Source organism: Crassostrea angulata, chromosome 8 (assembly GCF_025612915.1).
Source record: "Crassostrea angulata isolate pt1a10 chromosome 8, ASM2561291v2, whole genome shotgun sequence".
Lineage (NCBI taxonomy): Eukaryota > Metazoa > Mollusca > Bivalvia > Ostreida > Ostreidae > Magallana > Magallana angulata.
In genome coordinates, this window is record NC_069118.1 from 28,944,473 (window position 1) to 28,963,398 (window position 18,926).

General features: G+C 33.5%; 2 protein-coding genes across 3 annotated transcripts; one reads left to right on the plus strand and one right to left on the minus strand.

Moving 5' to 3' along the window:
- Positions 1-707: 707 nt before the first annotated feature.
- Positions 708-5,964, plus strand: LOC128160164 (39S ribosomal protein L46, mitochondrial-like). Its single transcript, XM_052823435.1, has 6 exons — positions 708-842; positions 1,404-1,620; positions 3,409-3,548; positions 4,322-4,464; positions 4,943-5,077; positions 5,789-5,964. Exons 1-6 carry the CDS (start codon positions 758-760, stop codon positions 5,939-5,941), a joined length of 873 nt encoding a protein of 290 aa, XP_052679395.1. The 5' UTR covers positions 708-757; the 3' UTR covers positions 5,942-5,964.
- A 726-nt stretch (positions 5,965-6,690) lies between these two features.
- Positions 6,691-17,230, minus strand: LOC128161370 (CXXC-type zinc finger protein 1-like). 2 transcript variants are annotated; one of them, XM_052824648.1, is made up of 15 exons: positions 17,164-17,230; positions 16,629-16,886; positions 16,152-16,252; positions 15,780-15,886; positions 15,450-15,542; positions 14,421-14,489; positions 13,836-13,921; positions 11,600-11,681; positions 11,153-11,251; positions 10,734-10,903; positions 10,272-10,479; positions 9,579-9,686; positions 7,974-8,117; positions 7,440-7,592; positions 6,691-6,845 (listed from the first exon to the last, which is right to left on the minus strand). In XM_052824648.1, exons 2-15 carry the CDS (start codon positions 16,751-16,753, stop codon positions 6,702-6,704), a joined length of 1,689 nt encoding a protein of 562 aa, XP_052680608.1. In that variant the 5' UTR covers positions 16,754-16,886; positions 17,164-17,230; the 3' UTR covers positions 6,691-6,701. The 2 variants fall into 2 exon arrangements, with proteins under 2 accessions (XP_052680608.1, XP_052680609.1); XM_052824649.1 differs by having other exon boundaries at positions 17,153-17,188.
- Between the last annotated feature and the right edge of the window lie 1,696 nt (positions 17,231-18,926).

Here is an 18,926-nt window from a genome sequence, read left to right on the forward strand (position 1 = left end):
TACTGAAAACACCGCGTATTGCGAAATAAAAGTAAGTGGATGGAGATGCCTGAAATGCTAACAAACTGCAGTACATGTACATCAATTATGTCCAATGACTATTTCTTAAAGGTTTAAATATTTTTATTATGTAGTTACATGTATATATGTACTGTATAGAGTGTTTCAAGGTTGCAGAGATATTAGATTTTATTAAAAAAAAAAAACAAAAAAACAAAAACAAAAACAAAAAAAAAACCCACAAAAAGCACACCCCCCCAACAAACAAACAATTGCAAACAATTTACATATATTTGAAATGATATAGTTATACTCTGTACTGTATAATTATATATTCGATAGATTCTAGATATTTTTTTCAATTTCCAATCGGTAAATTGATGATCTAACGTTCCATCGATTGCCGATCTCTAGTGCTTGATAAATCAAAGCGTAAAATGAAAAAAAAAAAAACAGAGAAAAGATCTATATAACAGACATAGTATCCCCCCCCCCCCCCAAAAAAAATAGAGGGGTGCGTGGCATTCGTGTTTCAGCCCCCCCCCCCCCCCCCACCCACCATGTTACCATTTTCCCCCAGAACCCTAGCCATATGTTACGGAAGAAATAACTGGAGTGAGGTGTGTATTTATAAATCGAAATACATTATTTATCGGTTCCAATCTATATTCCTAAATGATATGTACATCGCACCCCTAGATCCGCCATTATCTAACAGAAGAGTTCCTCTAAAAGGGAGGTAATTCAAATTTGTGTTATGAAAATGTCTTCGTCGAGAACACAGGCTGTGCTTGCAGCGATACCAAAACTTATTAAACACAGACCAAGTTGCTTGGTTAGAGGTAAGCAATTTCAAAATTTCATGCTCACAAATTGAATACGTCGAAGATGATATTGTGTGGCCACGCATAGGTGTGCAATGTGTAGCCCGAATTTTCTCTACTCGCTTGCAACCGATGATTTTTAAACATGCCGATAGAAACATGATGGAAAATAAAAGCTCAAAATGCTGTAAAAATTATTTTGAAAATAAATTATAAAGGAAAAATTAGCGACACCAATCAACAAGACCTTTGAGAGGTTATACATGTATATACAGTGTAATTTATTATAATTACTGGCGTGCCAGTACAGTTAAACTTAAAGATCCACAGAATTTTTAAAGAATGTGTTCAACATTTTCTTATCTGCAATAAAGTAGCTCTCTCCCTTTTTTTTTTGGGGGGGGGGGGGGGTGCAGGAAACGTCAGATAAAAAAATCAGAGAGGGGTACTTTAAGTTTATTGCAGCAAAGACATAATTTACAGGGACATAACTAACGTTATTTGCAGATGGCATTTTCATTTTGAATGTACAGATAGATCCCTATATGTGGTTGTTTGTATCATAATTTTTTTCCCCAGCCTCACAACACAGAAACTACAGTCAGAGCTCAGCTGCAAAGACAACAGAGGCTACTGCAGAGAAATGGGGACTAGCAGGGGCACTATACCTAGAGAGACTGCCGGTTATTACCCCAAAAATGACCAGGCTCGAACAAGAATACAAAGAGTACAAGTTACAACAAGAAGTTGAACAAAGTCTGCTCTCGGAGTATGAGATTACTAAAAAGGAAGAAGAGTAAGTCTTTATCACAATGTGGAATTGTAAATTATAATGTATGTAAATCTTTGTTACAAATGAACTGAAACATAATTGGCAAATTTTATTTTATAAATGAAGAATTTTATGAGGGAAAATTTTTTTAAAAATCGTTGACCTCGAAAACGTACAAAAAAAAATTAAGGAAATCTGACTATGGGTAAAATTCAGGGGGCCCTGGTTTACATTCCAGTCTGATCTGTCATTATTTCACCCATCCCATTACTTTTATGCCATGCCAAACCCTGGAACTAACAGGTTACCTCCTGCTAGGGGGAGATCATTGGGTGATCTTCGAAGGCAAAGATCATTTTAGGGGGATGAAGATGACGGTCAGACAGGCTCGAATTTTGGCGCCAGATAGCTCTGCATGCAGTTAGTAACTTGATTGAGCACCTGACTAGAGGTTCAGGCAGGGTTTGACATTATGTTTTTGAATTACTAGACCAGTCGGGCTATCTCAGCAATGTTTTACTAGCCTGACTGCTTTACCACTAGCCCTGACCAATTTTGACAAAAATAGACTAAAAGTAACAACAAACCCCAAATATTAAAGACTTTTTCCTGTAATTGTATTGGTTTATCTTTACCAATAATGAATCATTCAAACCTTATTTAAGATTCAATTTAATCAACTCGTATGTTGAGGATCTTTTTTTTTTTAAAATAACTGTAATCAAACTTTATGATTATTTAGCATTAATTTGGCAGAGTTATTAACTAATTACAACTTACCAACCAACTGAAAGATCAACACTGAGTCTAGCCTAAAAGTAATCAACATCGTTTTGCACAGCATGTGGTTGCATCACCCGTCTCGACTTATTAATCACAACAGGCGTTAACTTAGTCTGAGAAGATGTCTTTAGAATTAGATAATTATTAATTTATTGCATCTGGGTTAACATACACGATTGTGAACTCAGTGTACAGGGTGACTTGAGCTTTTCTTTCGGAGGAAATTCCGGCGAAGTAACCGATCAAAAAGGGAGTATTTCGCCTACATCATCTCCTAGGTTAGTCATTGGGTTGTACTTAAATTACGGTAGTTTGTAGAATTTATGCCTTTTATAGGAAAAGGTGCTTTTAAAGTTATGTGCACATTTATTTTTTTTTTCACACGACCAGTCGGTCTAGTGCACAGACATTTTACCCCAACCGGACCTATCATTTACTAGACAAAGTCGGTCGGACGTGCCTTAGTGTCAAACCCTGTCAGGGGACTTGGGTTAGAATCCCAGTCTTTCGTGTCATTATTTCTTTCATCCTGATACATTCGGTGTCTTGCTTAACCCTATATAGAACTGACATGTTAACTCCTGCGAGGGGAAAAAGCTGGGGTGATCTTTGAGAGCAAAGATCATTTTAGGGAGAGGAATGTGACAGTCAGACTGGCCTGAATACTGGCGCGAGTTAACTCATTTAAGCACCTAGATAATCAGGGGGTTTGGTTTGATCCCAGTCTGGTCTGTTTTTATTTCTCACTTCCCATGTAAAAACAAAAACAAAAAGGAAAATTCATTGTAACTATGTAAGCCATTAAAAAGGTAGCAAGTGTGAAATCATGAGAAATTTTATCATTATATTCATTGGACAATACATTATATTACAGCTAATTTGAATAAATTTTTTCTTTCTTGATTTTCACTCTTTGGCCTAATGGCCATGTTGGCTGCTAAAACATACATGAAAAAGTAGAAAATGAAATGTTTCGTAACAATTGGATGAAGCCATCAGATTAAAAAAACAGTTTCTTCCTGGTTTCAGAGAAAGACTAGCAATACAGAAGAAGAATGTTTTAGATACCCCACTCCATCTCAGAAACATACCCATACAAACTATGCAGGATAAAGAAGAGCTTTGGAGCAAGGAACTAGCTCAGTTTACACCTGCAGATAGAGAGACTGGTATGTTTAACAGGCCAATGTTTTCTTATTTTCATAATGTGCTGTGCAGCTTAACTGATACCTGATATACTGTAACTGATAACTGTCGTACTGCTCTTTTGCTGAGTTAAATTGATACTTTGATACAGTAAAACTCGTTTAGTACGAACACGGATATTGCGAATTTACGGATATAGCGAAGTCATCTTGGATCCCCAGCTATGTTAATTTAATGAATTTCTTATACGGTTATAATGAATTACGGATATAGCGAAGTAATTTCTTAGGTCCCAGTGACTTCGTTATAACCGAGTTTTGCTGTATATACATGTACATGTAATTTGGTGATATTTTTAAAACAAGTGGATAATCGTCATGTTCGGATCCAGAAATTTTTTTTTACGGGGGCTGGGAGGGTCTGAGTATGAATATTTATTTGTACTAAGTAAATTTGTCAAGCAAAAGAGCAGTTCTGTATAGCAGTAATCGTAAAGGGGTGAATAATAAGTTTTGATATGCCAAGAAAAACATCAAGATATGCAAGGATTTGAGACATTTTTAAGTTGAAATTCATATCAAGAAACAGTAGTTTGGACTTCTAATGAAATATCTGATGTTCAAGAGAACAAAGTTAAACTGTATAAACAATTTATTATTTTTTGATGATCAATTTTATTACAGGTACCAGCATTAATCGAAAGTGTATCATTTTTATTTAGAATATCAAAAGGCACAAGTTGAATTTGAAAAAAAACCCAACTTTTTAAATTTCTGAATTTACCTTTTTTTCTCAGAGGCTGACAAGAGTAATGATATGAGGTCGACAGACAGAAAGCTGGACCAGTCACTCGTTCTCTTACTGAAGCAGGTCGTAGATGGAAAAGAGTGGTGGTATTTACCCACCATGAATTACACACCGGGCCTTTCCATGAGAGAAGTAAGGGTGTCTGGGTGTACAGCATTTAGGCTGTTTATAGCTTTAGATTTACATGTACAAGTTCACTGTAGAAATGTGAACTCAAAACTGAATGTAGGTAACAGGATTATTTTTGTTCACATGGTTTTGTTATTCATATGAAATACCAGGGATTTTTAATGGTCTCAAATTTTATATTAATTCTTATTTTCCTTTAAAATGGGAAATTATTTAATTATTAAAATTAATGTACCCAGTACCAAAAAAAAAACCAGACTGAACTTAAGTAACAAACTCTATAACACAATTTTGATATCCTTAATCAACTGTGGACAAAAACGTTTAAGAGTATTGAAAAAAAAACCCTGTATTAAATAATACACCAGGTACATAAGATATACATGTACTTTGATTATATACTTTTATTTTTAATGAATAATAGTTATTGAGAGAAGCATTTGTCAATGAGTTGTTAACAACAGAAATTATTATTTACAAGGTGGCAGAACAGGCCCTCACCAGTAACTGTGGAACCGACTTAAAATTCCGAGTTTTTGGGAACGCCCCAAGTGGTTACCAGATCAAGAATTACGGAAGAGAAAAGAGGGAAGAAACTAAATTAAATGGTCACAAAGTGAGTACCAGTCATCTCCTGTTCCTTTGTCTCTGTTTCAATGGTCCTCCTCCATGTGTCATTTTATAAAATAACTTCTTTTAGTGCTCTCTATACCTGTACAGTCAACGTTGGTTATCTCAAACTAGACAGGACTGTTTAAAAACATTGAGATATCAGAGTACGGTATTCAAGATATTGAGGGTAAAATACTTAAAAAATAAGTGGTTGGGACTTAAAAATCACTTCGACATATCCATTGTATTTGAGATATCAGTGTTTGAGATATTGAAGTTCAACTGTATCACTTCAAATAACAAAGACCTTTGAGCAGTTTTTAAAACCTAACTGTTTACAGCTTTCAATGTCTTTGTCTTTAATAACACTACAAATCAATTTTTGTAATGTATAGTTCAATACATTTTAAAAATCATTATTTCAAATATTTATTTGTTCAATTGCTGAAAATTATATATTAAATATAAGTAATAGGGAATCATTCTTTGAATTATATTAGGTGATCAAATACAGTCTGGCCTGATCAAATCTACATGTATCACAAAGTCCTTTGGGTTTTATTTAATTTGATCACTCCCGACCGTGTTTGATCACATCATAATACTCAAAGAATGATTCCATCCATATTCCTAGATTAATATGCTAGGTACTGGGTACATGTATATAGATTGGTATAATTTTAGCAAATTTTGACAGGAATGTTTTCTTTTCCAGATCTTCATCTATAAGGCCGAATACAGAGGTGGTCCAGTGATTCCAGATGAGGATAATAGTGTATTGGATTATGCCTGGGTGACACCCAAGGAATTAAGACAGTATCTTGGTCGAACAACTTCTCGAGTGTTAAATAAGTTTATCATTTATTAATAGAATAAATTCATGTAAATATTCTTGCCTTGTTTATTCTCACATTTCTATTTAAATTCACTTTGATCAACAAATACCCAAACCAAGTCAAAATTCTATAAGGAAATTCTGCTGATTTTGTATTTCAAACCCACAAGAAAGTTTTTAGTACATATACTGTGGAATCATTAAATTTCATGGCAGTTTTTGTGGATAACTTTAATTTTATAGGTTGGTGGGGGCGTTATTTCGTATATTCTCTTTTCTCTACAAAAGGAAATGTTACTTATTACCTTTTTTATTAATTCTTGGATGAGAGGCAGCCCCCAAATTCCACAAAAAATTAGGCACCATGAAATCTAATGATTTCACAGTAACCTGTATCTCTATGAATAAGATGACTGGCGCACCTATTATTGAGTTGATGCCCACCATGGACCTAATAACATGGATCATTTACATGTATTTCAATAGTGAATGAGGATATATATCAGGTTATGCACGATTAATTTAGAAAAAAAAAAGATGACAACTTTTCTATTCAATATCAATAATTTTAATGAAAAAAAAACATATGCCAAGCAAAAAATACACATGTATTTTCATTATAGTACATGTTCATTGATTTAAAAATTGAGACCTTCATGAATGAATGAAAAAACATATATATAATATATATTTTGAGTCAATATTATTAAGTAAAAGGTGAACACATCATAACGAGAGTTAATGGACTGGATGCAATGCCCTTATCCGCTGTTGGATTAATGTGGATTGGATGTTATTCCATGGTTGGAGGGCGGATCGGATTCATTGGATCGTGATCCACCGTCTGATGGAGCATCAGCCCCAGTACCCCTACGCGATTGGCCATGGACACTCGGATGTTTCTCTCCTGCTCAAATAGGTCGTCCAGCTTCAGCCACTGTTAAAGAGGAAGAGAGCTTTTGTTTTACAATCAAGATCAAAGAAATCAAGTCCTGTTGTTGTTGACATCTGTGTTGTGTTGGTTTAAGTTTCAATCTAAAGTTGCTTTTTGTTGATAAAATTATTTATAAACACATTGAACATGTTCAATCACTATTCTTGTTTGCTTTAGTATTGTTTAAGGTATTTTGTCAAAGAAATGGTAATTTCTTAACTTTACATTATTTGTAAACAAATATAAGACTCAAGCTTTGTTTACATAACAACTTCTTTCCTCATTCAAATTTTAGTGAATCGTTCAAAATAAACAAGGAAACAATTTAAAAAAAAAAAATGAAAACAAAATTTTCATCTCAAATTGTGTCCAGGTCCCTTCAATAGAGACCACAGTTTTTTAAATTAAGTTGACCTTGAACTCAATGACCTTGCACCTCCATGTAATCAGTATGTAAATTTTTCAATATAAGTCAGTATAAGCAACACACAAGATTGTCTTCTCCTTCAATATCTACATATTATAAAGTTCATAAAGTAGAGAGTTAATCCAAATCAGTCAATCTTTGGGCAAAAAGTTGTCATCCACAAACAGTACCTGTCTAACCCGCTCCAGATCTATCTCGGCCCTCCGTAACTTCTCCCAGCAGTAATGTTTGTTACACTTCTTCTTAGGGATCCTGCAAATCTCTCCTGTTTCTTGAAACACCTGTATAACAAGCGGGCAACCACACACTTCCTCTGGTCCCACCTAGAACAAACGACACGGGGGTCAAGTCAAAATACAGAGCTAGCATTACATGTATTAGAATAAAAATCAATGTATTGGATGGTAATGCTTTTTAATAGTGGTCTAACATTGCTGATGAAAGCTTAATAGTTATAAACAGAACTATTACATATGCTAGCAACAGCAAGAAAATCATGATTTAAAAACTCACATTGCCTTTATTTCAAGAACTCAACAATTAATGCCATTGCATTCAAATTTAAGCAGTATAAATCTCTTCATGTACATGTACCTATATATTGTCAGGCACCAACACTGTACTACAACTTTGTGCATGCACAAGGTAAATTTTGTTCCAGTATCAAATTTTGTCTATGAATCTATCCAGCAAAATACATATACCTTCGGTTCTTTTGTGTGCTCTGGACACAGGACCTTCAGTCGTTTACAGTAAACCTTCTGTTGCGCGTTGTAATAGTCACAAAACATGGAGTTGCCCTCGATTCTCGTCTTGTAGATTGAACCGAACGAAGTCTGGGCTTCAAACTGTAAATATATCACAATAAGACAATAAATAACCTGAATAGTGTATAAACGTTTAAAACTGTCAAAGGTATTCAATTTTGTGTGCTCCTTTACTCAATATTTTGGGATCCAGAACATTCCATTATTTTCAATTCATTAATTAAATGAAAATTACATATTTTTGAAGTTTCCAAGTATAATTTTGGGTCTAAGTGTCACAGTTCATATTAATTTATTTATTTAATGTTCATCAGCGCGCATTGCTGATAGAACGCATTGCTGTATGTATGAATGAGTGCATGTGTGAATGTTGTGATAAGTCACATGGTTTTTCCATTTTTAGGATTTGGTGACCAGATACATGTATATATGTCTTATTGACCAATGACGACTTTTAGCTCATTAATATGCATGTTTTACTTACTTCGCTCACTATATAAGCGCAAGTCCCGCCAAATCCAGTACCCACAGATTCTACCCTTTACGGCGCTAGTATCATTTACTGTTATATTCTATTCCTGATCTTCAAAGATCCAGTTATTTATTTATTATTTAAAGTCCTGGATACCTGGTAAGATCACTGTTAAACATATTATTGTAACATCATATTCAGTGATATTGTCGGTAAATCACCGGTATTATAATTGGGAAAACCATTGTGTTTGTAATTTAATTTAATATGTAGTACATTTAATTGTCTTTCGTCAACGTGTGTGTGTTGTGTCGTGAATGTGTTTTCTGTGTTTTCTAGGTTTCTTTGCATATATAATATAAAAGCAAAGTACGAATCCAAGTCTTTGATCATTATTATTTAACGACCCTGTGACATAAGCATGCTTAAAATCAGTTTCTGTAATGGAACATAAAGCTATACCATTCCATGATATGATGACGTCAATAAAATTTAAAAATGGGAAAGCTAAAATACAGGTACATGTAATAGCAGATAAATCAGGACATACTTGTAATTGCTTGTAAATGTACATGATGGACAAATCTTTTTGGTATTGCACCTCTACCATATCAGGAGTATATTAATACTGACACCATTTAAAGAAATACATGTACACATAAATGATTGCCGGTCTAAAGATGAGGAGCAAGTTCATATACTGTAGATTCCAAAATCTAATTAAATGCGAAGAATTAATATCCGCATAAAATCGTGAGAAGCACAGCTCATGAATTTTAAAATCTCGCTTTTAATTTTTGGACAGATGAAAACTACATTAAACTATGATAAAAAAAAATTGACGTTCGTGATTTTATATTCTCGAATTTGACGGAAAATGGTTGAATCGCGGAATTAAGTACACGCGTAAAATAAGGAATCTACAGTACATGCAAATAACAATAAAGTGTGACATGCACTTGTGAACATGTAGATGAGGAGAAAGTACATATGGAGTGTAATATTACTGTGTTATTACGAAATTACTAAAACTTCATGTATTTCTGTGTGACGCATGTATATATACAGACCTTGGAGAAGCATTTCTCCATGTGGCGTAGTGCTCCTTTCTGATTTAACTCGGCTCCACACGTAACACAGTACAAACTCAACTCCAAATCATCTTCATTGTCTTTTTCCTGATAAAAGAAAGAAAAAAACTTGTTAAATCAGATACCAATTATTCCTTTCATTTCTATGATATGAAATGATAGCAGAAGTTCAGAATTATAAAACTTTATAATTAGAAGTCTTCAATTGGAATACTGAAAATCCAATGAATTTCTATAATATGCTTTTTGCAAAGAGTAGATGCCACTTAATCAAGTACCAAACAAAATACCATACAGTCATTTAAGTATAAGAATCGGTACATTCAGAAATATGCTAATTCAAATCCCACACTAATTTGTTAAAAAATCAGTTTTCACTAAACATTGTACACATTCAGTTTGTTTACAGTATATCCCCACATAAACAGATTGGAAGTTCATTTTTTTGTGAAAAACAATAATATACATGAATATGTATTTTCTACACTTTGACACTATACTTTGAGTTACTGCAAACATTACTCTTACACATTTTCTGAAAGTGTAAGCTTAAAAACAATGAATCAAATTATTTCATACTGATTTTATTTTTGAAATATTACCCATACTTACACAAACTCTAAAACTTAAACGTAAATTTTAAATTTATCAAATTCCTCCATGCTGCCTTACGTCTTGTTCCGGGGCGATGGAGACGTTCTTGGCTCGTTCGATGACTCCGTCCAGTTCCTGATGTTTGAGATCCAGCTGCGCCAGTTTCTGCCGACACTCCAGCTGTTCGCGCCGTATTTTCTCCAGCATCTTGTTGTTGTTCTCCTCCGTCACGCACGGACTGCTCTGCCATTGCTGTATCTTTGGGGGTAGGAGTTCATATATCCGACTGGAAAAAATAACACGCGTAATTTAATACTAGTACATGTACATCACAAGAATTCTTATTTTGAACATTTTCAAATTAATTTTTACATTTTCTTTTGCCAAGTTGGTGATAGAATTTTATAACAAAAAAAATGTTTATGGACAAAAGACCCATACATTAATATAATCCTTAAGCAGTAGAAATTTTTTAGATAACAGACACATAGTTATAAATTACAAATCTGACTAAAAATATGCTACATGTTTTTATTGTACCTTTTTGCTAGTTTGAGACCACACTCATCGGAACAGTATTTGGAATTCGATCGAGCAGGCTCGATACATCCTGGTCCGAAACACTGCCGGGGCTCATCTATTTCACTCTGCCTGACTTCTTCTATTTCTGACCTCTTTCTCTTTAATTCTGAAGCATTTTCTTTGGCTTTCTTCAAAATGTCAAGAACACATTCAATAACATAACATAAAAACAATCAAATACAATGTATCTGTATATGTATTGCTGTTAATAAACAGTATCAAAATTCAACACTACGACTTTTAAACACAAAAATTATCTAAAATTGCCCGTCCCTCTTGATAAAAGTGGTACGTTTATTATATGTTAAACATTTGCCAATTTTGTCTAAGGATATTTAAAGACATTTTATTCAGAAGAATTTCCTCTGTAATCCTACCTTTGTTTTCTTTTCTGGTGAGTGCTTGCGTCCCCGTTTCTTATACTTCTTCTTAGCAGAACCACTCTCTGACATGCTCTTCTTTCTTCCTCTCTTTCCCTGAAGAAGAATATAAACACTTTTCCATTTCCAGAACTCAAATGACAAAAAATTTCATTAAAATTTGGTTGTTTTTTTTTCAAGTGAGCAAATTTACATGCATTGTACATAAGTATTTACTAAGATTAGAAATTGGTGCTTATTTGGCCATTCTAAACTCCAAAAGACAAATTTTTAATACACAAAGCAGTAAAATTTGAAGGTAAAAAAGAGATCTCCTGTCTATGGTTATAATATTAGTGTACTTTCCATCCAGTTACCCCACACAAGAGTCTGAAGTTAATCACCTTTACACAGGCAGTATCATTCATGAGGATAAAGTTGTATACATGTATGGGATTTAATTACCTTAGGAGATTTCTCAATGTTTTCTGAGCTATAATCTGGGTCATCATCCACATCCATAAAATCATCGTCATCATGTGGTCCACTGTGGAAAAAAAAGTCAACACCATACTTGTACATGTATATTATCTTGTAAAATATGCCAGATCAATTTATGTATCAATAAATATATTAGTACATGAAGGTTTAATCAAAAATACAATTCTAGCCTTAATTTTATATGAGATACACATTAGTTTTTTTATAAGAGTTGTAATAGAATTCAAGTTCTCTCTCTCTCTCTCTCTCTCTCTCTCTCTTTTAAAAAAAAAAAAAAAATCTTTGAGTATTCGAAAAAAAAATGCTGGAAACTTCCTTACAGGTACATGTTTTATTCAAATAAATTGAAGTAAAAAGAAAACAAAAATATTCTACCTCAACAAAGAAAACAATCATGCAAATTCAATCACCTTTTGCAACTGTTACAATAAAAAGCCCACAGTTATATGTAAATTGTGTGTGATTTGAGAGCCTGTTTCTCCCATTTTACTGCATAAAAAAAGAATACATTGTGTTGTCTATTTGCATGTATATAATCCCTTCCTTTATAACTTCATATCAAAAATAAAATGAAAATAAAATGCATTAAATGATCGAAAGCAACGCACAATACTTTCCAATGTTTGAGTACAGCAAAGTACATGTAAATCAAAACACAAAATTACATGTATACAGCTACATGTACAAATACATTGGGATATGAAAAATTGCAAAATAATATTAAACATGTTAAAGATTAACTGCAAGTAAATAAAGTGTGAAAAAATTGTACGCAGCATGCACATTTCAGCAAATTGAAAACAATATTTGAAAGCTGTAAAGAATATTTTAAAATGTCTACTAACCAACTAATGACTCTACAATGTGGATAAAAAAAAATAACTAAAATACTACAGTATACAAAGATTAACATATTACCCATGATGTTGAGATACTGGTATACAGTGTACATGTATATGACACAGGAAGTACGTATCTCAACAATGAGAATCGTCATGATGTGTAAAATACTAAAGGTTGCACCTTAAGGGTCCTCGACACCCAGTGACTCTTACTTTTTACCACAGTAGTTCAGAACATGGCAATTTCAACCCACTGCAAAATGTTTATAAGGCCAAATTTCTGTCTTTCTCTGTATATGGATATAGTGTTGGTCTACTGAACTGCAGGTCTCTCGTTCAATACCGCAGGGACTTGAGATTTTAAGAATACGGTATATAATTTTTTTTTTTAAAGTTCAATACATGCTAGAATTCCTTACCTCTTTAGAATATTACCTCCATATAGAATATAGAAGTCTACAAGAAACTTTTCCTAAAAATGTTGAGGACCCTTAAGTCTGTTTCTAAACAAATGATGATAAAGAGAAGAAGTGGTGAAAAAGCAGCTATGAATGGAATTTGTGGGAATTGTTTTATAAATTGATACAATGGTTAATAAAATGTGAATGCCAGATAGCTGAGCTACATCTAGAGTACCTGTACATAAACATAAGTATCGGTAGAAGCAATGTTTAAAATGATGAAGTTGAACCATTGAATGGAGCAGTGTATTTTTATGAGTGCATAAAATGGTGAGTTTGCAGACTCAACGGACTAAAGGAACAGTGAATCAGAAAGTATAAAATGATGAATTTATAAACTGATGGCCGTAATGAGGTAAAAATTGTTTTATTAATGGGCTGTTATAAATAGAGGTGGAATAGTTAATATGTATTCATCAATGAATGAAATATTAGTCAACACATACATTTTTAGTATGATAGTATAGTAAGATCAAGACCTAACTATTTTTATGAAGAAACATTGTAGGACTTTCTATACCAAATTTCAGAAATCTGTAGCCTCCTTTCACATATTTAAAATCTTGATTTTTCATTTGTAAATTTTGGTGACAAATGAAAAATGTATTGAAGTATGTATAATGAAAAATAATACCGTACTGGATAATGAGTACTGTATAGACGGAAATATTCACCCCAGTTTTATTTTCACCCCTTTCAACCTTGTTGTTAGTGGGCAAATTTAAGACTGGTGAATTGTAACGAGACAGAGGTATCTATTTCTGTGTCTGGGCAAATTTAAGATGGGGCAAAAACTATTTACAGGTGTGGAAAGGGCAAATATAACACAGGGCGAAAATAACTCTGTCTACAGTAATACATTTTTCTGTGACGCAGCAGCGTGACTCCAAGCCTCACCTGTAGTATTCTGTTCTGATAGACTCTGTCTCTGTGGTCAGAACACATTCTTGTTTTTCTGTTCGTTTGCTTGTCATGTTCAATCCCTGAAAATAATTAATAATAATAAGGACAATCTTAAATACTAACATAAAAAAGAAACATTTCATTGAAAGTATAGTTTCTTTATTTATATATACTTCTATAATAATTTATATTCAGTAATATATACTTAACATCTGTTATAAAGAAAACATTGGTTTTCTTCCATCATCCAGTTATACATGTTCCATTTATTCCTTTTTCACACTGTTTTTAATGTTGCTTTTTTCATAATCACTTTTTTTTTATAATCACTTTACATTTCAAAATATAAAAAGTCCAGAAATCAACATAGTTAATGGGTATTTTGTGCCAGAAAGAGTCTAGTGAAATATCCAAAAAAAAAAATTGACTAACAAGAATATCGCACATTACACACTTTACTTGCATGTATTTACATGTAATTTAAAAAATGCTGAAACCCCCCCCCCCCCCCCCCACATAGATTTATGATAATTTTATAAATTATAAAGATTATAGATTCTGGATAAATTATTCACTTACAAAATTAAGACATTGTCTGAGCCTACACTTCTGTCTGATTTTGTTTGGTCCACCAAATTTCTTCATATCCTGTCAGAGTAAAAAAAAAAATATGCATTAAGCAATCCAAGGGGGAAAACTCTTTCAACATGAGTGTTTGATATGCATGCACAACACATTTGAAATACAGTACTGATCAGACCCAACCTAACAGAAGGAAACCCCAACTAAACCCTAGGTTTACTTTCTGTGTTTACTAGAGTTGACCCAGAGTAAACCCCAAGTAAACCCAGAGTGGACACAGAGAGTAAACCCTAAAAGCAGACGCTACATGTGTATTCGGAATATCAGAAGTATCAGAAGTATACTCTAAAAGCAGACGCTACATGTGTATTCGAAATATACAAGGGGCAGGAATCACAGGCAGTAGGATGATAAGATAAAATACAGGTCTGCTTCACACTTCAGTGCGTATAGTTGACTTCAAAAGCAATTCTCGAGTAAACCCAAAGTAAACCCCAAGTGGACCCAAATTTTCAAAAAGTAAACCCAGAAAGTAAACTCTGCTGTTAGGTTGGGTCTGACCGGAACTGTAAATATGTGTATATTACTATGACACCATACATGCAGCAATAAATTAATGTTCATCACTAATAGTTTTGAACTATACTGTGCAATCATTTGAAATTTTGTGGATTGTCAATTTTTTAAGGGAGTTGGGGGAGATAAAATTTTGTGGATATTTTTTAATATATAATGCCAGTAAATTAATACTGTGTTTTCATAATTTGTTTGGGAGGTTAACTCATGGGTGAGGGGCACCCATGAAATCAAAGAAAACTGAGTCACATGAGTAAATTCAGAGTTTGTATTCAAATTAAATCAATATTAGAATTTTTCTTAAAACTGACATATTTTCACTGGTTCAAGGGGACACAATTCTGAAAATTGCCATAACCATTATTTATTATGAATTATATCATATCTTATTTTTTATGTAAAATTCCTGAGTGATGGTATTAATGAAATTAAAAAAAAAAAGAAGCTTACTTTGCAATAGTCGCATCTTGCACAATCCTCTGTCCTGTGACAAGCTGTACACTCACCGCATCGCCTCGATGATTTCTTTTTATTGCTAGAATCCTTCAGAATAAATAATAACGTAATAATAGAAATTTTTTTACTGTTGCTAGAATCCTTCAGAATGAACGTAATCAGAGAAAATCAAACAGAAAATTTTCTGAAAATCTTTAAACTCATTTATAATATTTTCAGTTACTTTATTTAATTATTTGCTGAAACACATTAAAAACGTTCCCATTAACTAGTCTGCATTGCAGACAGACAATGATAATCAGCGAAACCAAAATGAACATTTACATCTCGGCTTCGGAATTCTCTGTCACTTGAATGTTTGTGGGAAGAGTGCTTCTCTTTGGATGAACTTTTCTTGTGTTTGTATTTGATTTCCAGGCTTTGGTCTTGTTCTGAAAGTGTAACAAACATGAACAAAATTCTCATAAAGAATGTCAAGTTTATGGAACATCATACATGTTGTTAGTATTTGTTTCCTCTAATACACTATTAATACTGATCTGCCTAATTCAAAATCATTGCTTAAATTATGAAAGTGTCTGCAAAATATTTTCAACCTTTGATATTATGTTATATCATTTTTCAAACCATTCATCATATTTTTATCAAAATTTTGCTTTATAGAATAAACCAAAATTAAAGCTACACAGATCTAACCTCGGCAAGATGCACAGTAGAAATGCTTGATCTGCTCAGCATCTTTCTGGGTCACTCCAATACAGTCACCATGGTACCATTCCTCACAATTGTCACAACCACTGTTGGAGAGGAAAGATAAAAAATAAAACCTCCATACATTTACCAACCACAGACAATGTTGTGTGATACAGAATCTTGTATTGTCACTATTATATTACCATGAATTTAAATCATATGCTTAGCAGCAAATTTATTCAGAATACCTTGGAAACTGCTTTAGATAAAGCAAAATACTAACTTCAGAAAAAAAATAATTTCACAGAAGTGATTTAAAAAAAAAAAAAAATTGCAACATGCAACCCCCCCTCCCCCCAAAAATGTACACAAATTAATTGATAAATCACAGCTGGTAGAGGTAGCTGTTTATGTAATATATACAAGTTACATGTTAAAAATGCTTATTTTGAGGCAAAATCAAAACCGTGTACCACTTACATCATGAATCGGGTGCTGTCCTTGGAGCGACAAATACAGTACTCTTGTTCATACGCCCCTCCAGGCCCCTCGTGGTCCATGATTCGGATCAGCTGTTCTACCTTGGCTTGTCTTTCTGGCAGCATTGTTGACAGTTGGATGACAACACTGACCAACGACAGATAAGGTAGAGTATATTAAATCTTAAAATTATATGTATTTACTATTTCTCATCTGAAAAGAGTGTCCATTTCTTGGTATGCAGACATCTGGATCAACCTGAAATTATGAAGATCACAAATTTCTAGTGAGATAATGAAAATAAACTGGTTGGTCAATCCAAACACTTAATACAATTAGTTCTGATATAAGTACATTCAAGCAATTTGTTTTCTGACATATGAACACTGATGAAAACGACCAATGCGTCTCCTAAAATGAAATGCTTCCTTTACTTAGGCTTTGTATGATCAAATTTGTTCATAAAAGAACTGTGAGCGTCGGTTTTAATTAACAGTCTAAAATAAGGGAGAAAAAATACATACATTACATGTACCTAATATTTTGGATTTCCTGAGACTCATAAAATCGACGTCATCATGGTCAAAACAGCGTTTTATTTTCTTAAAATCTGAACCGATCTCGATATTTTTCCGGGATGTCCACTGACTATACATGCATGTATGCTTACGGAGACTAACCCGAGACTGACTTTCAAAATATAACAGAGAGACACGATTTGATGAGTAAAATTTAATTAAAACCCCTTTCCTCTTTTTATTCTCGGGTTGGGGTTGTTTTTTCTCTTTTGGACAAATCTTGTAAGTGTTACCTGTGGTATTGATTTATAAAAAAATGATTTGTATCTTGTAAAATTTTACGAAAATTTTTTTTTCATAAATTTATGTAGTTCACCGTTTTACTCATCAAGAACAACACCATATTGAAACTTTTGTATAACTAATATATATTACATGAACTTCAATTCTATATTTTTATTTTTGTGTATATATGCAGCATACTTACTCCTCACTCCTTAATTTATTAGTTACTACTTTTTTGGTAAGGTTCGGATCCCGAAAAGAATGGGCTTTGTTGCATTTGGTCTTCGTCCTTTAACAATTTTACATTAATTTTTGAACTTCCACTTGAAAAATACGTAGCCGATTGTCGTCATTTTCGGTGTGAATTATCTCTTTGGTAAGAGGAATTTTAATTGTCAAATTCATGGCTCTATCTCCCCCGGGTGGGGCCAAACATGAAAAAAAGCCAATTTTTCCACAATCTGCTTCTAATACTACTCCAACACATGTGGGGAAAACGAATGCATGCATGGTTATAATGTTTATTAATCCCTTACCAAACTTGTGATATTCCTTGTCCCTGGGTCACAGCTTCATGTCGGAGGACGTGGCCAATGTGACCATATAGTAAAAATATATTAAATCTTAGACAATCTTTTCTCCCTCTCTTTTTGAAATCAAATTTTCCAAGAATCTGTTGGAATTCCCATAAGTACCAATTATGCTCCATTGTTAGCAGACCCATTTCTATATTTATATTCAAAGATTTTTACTTAAAAAATAAATAACTCGTTGTAGCCTTCAACTCGACATTTAGGGATGTCGACGACGTATGGTCAATTAACAACTGCTATTCCATTCTTACTTCGACTCGATATATCCCAGTAAACTTTATAACATAATAAAAGACACCAAAGAGTCTGAGTCATTTGTTTCATATTGAGTTATTTTACTACAATAAGACAATAATTAATGGTAACCTAAAACAAAAGTTGATGATAAACGTGATGTCTGAAATTTCCATACTTCTGAAGCAATATACCTACATCACCTGCATATGGAGTTTTTGTCTCTCAGTTGATTCGATACGCAAGGGCATGCTCTACGTATAAACAATTTCTAGATCGAGGCAAGCTACTGACAAACAAATTAATAAAACTAGATTATCAGTTGGAAGACTCGATTGCAGTCTTCATCTCTTAAGTTCTATGGTCGATACATCCGCTAGGTCGAATGCTAACTGACGTTTTTAGCTCACCGAGGCGAAGTCGGGGGCCGAGCTTATGCTATATAACGGCGTCGGCGCTGTCGTCCGGACCTAGTAAACGTTTTTATTGCAGGTCCTGTATCTAAGTTATTGCTTGTCCTAACTTCACCAAACTTGCATGGATGATGCATCTGGTCCTACTTATGGAGTTGAAAGACTTGGATGCTGAATCTGGGCCATGAGCTTCAGATGCTGAAGGAGATTAAGGTTTTAAGAGCAAGTTAAGCTTTTTGGTGAAGGTGCCCTTTG

Excerpts from the sequence above, each read along its gene's own strand:
- LOC128161370 (XM_052824648.1), bottom strand. The coding sequence starts at position 16,753 with ATGCTGCCAGAAAGACAAGCCAAGGTAGAACAGCTGATCCGAATCATG. Across the intron at positions 15,887-16,151 it reads CTACTGTGCATCTTGCCGAG|AACAAGACCAAAGCCTGGAA; the intron begins GTTAGATCTGTG and ends TTACACTTTCAG. Across the intron at positions 10,480-10,733 it reads GGTCTCAAACTAGCAAAAAG|TCGGATATATGAACTCCTAC; the intron begins GTACAATAAAAA and ends TATTTTTTCCAG.
- LOC128160164 (XM_052823435.1), top strand. The coding sequence starts at position 758 with ATGAAAATGTCTTCGTCGAGAACACAGGCTGTGCTTGCAGCGATACCA. Across the intron at positions 843-1,403 it reads ACCAAGTTGCTTGGTTAGAG|CCTCACAACACAGAAACTAC; the intron begins GTAAGCAATTTC and ends TTTTTTCCCCAG. Across the intron at positions 1,621-3,408 it reads ATTACTAAAAAGGAAGAAGA|AGAAAGACTAGCAATACAGA; the intron begins GTAAGTCTTTAT and ends TCCTGGTTTCAG.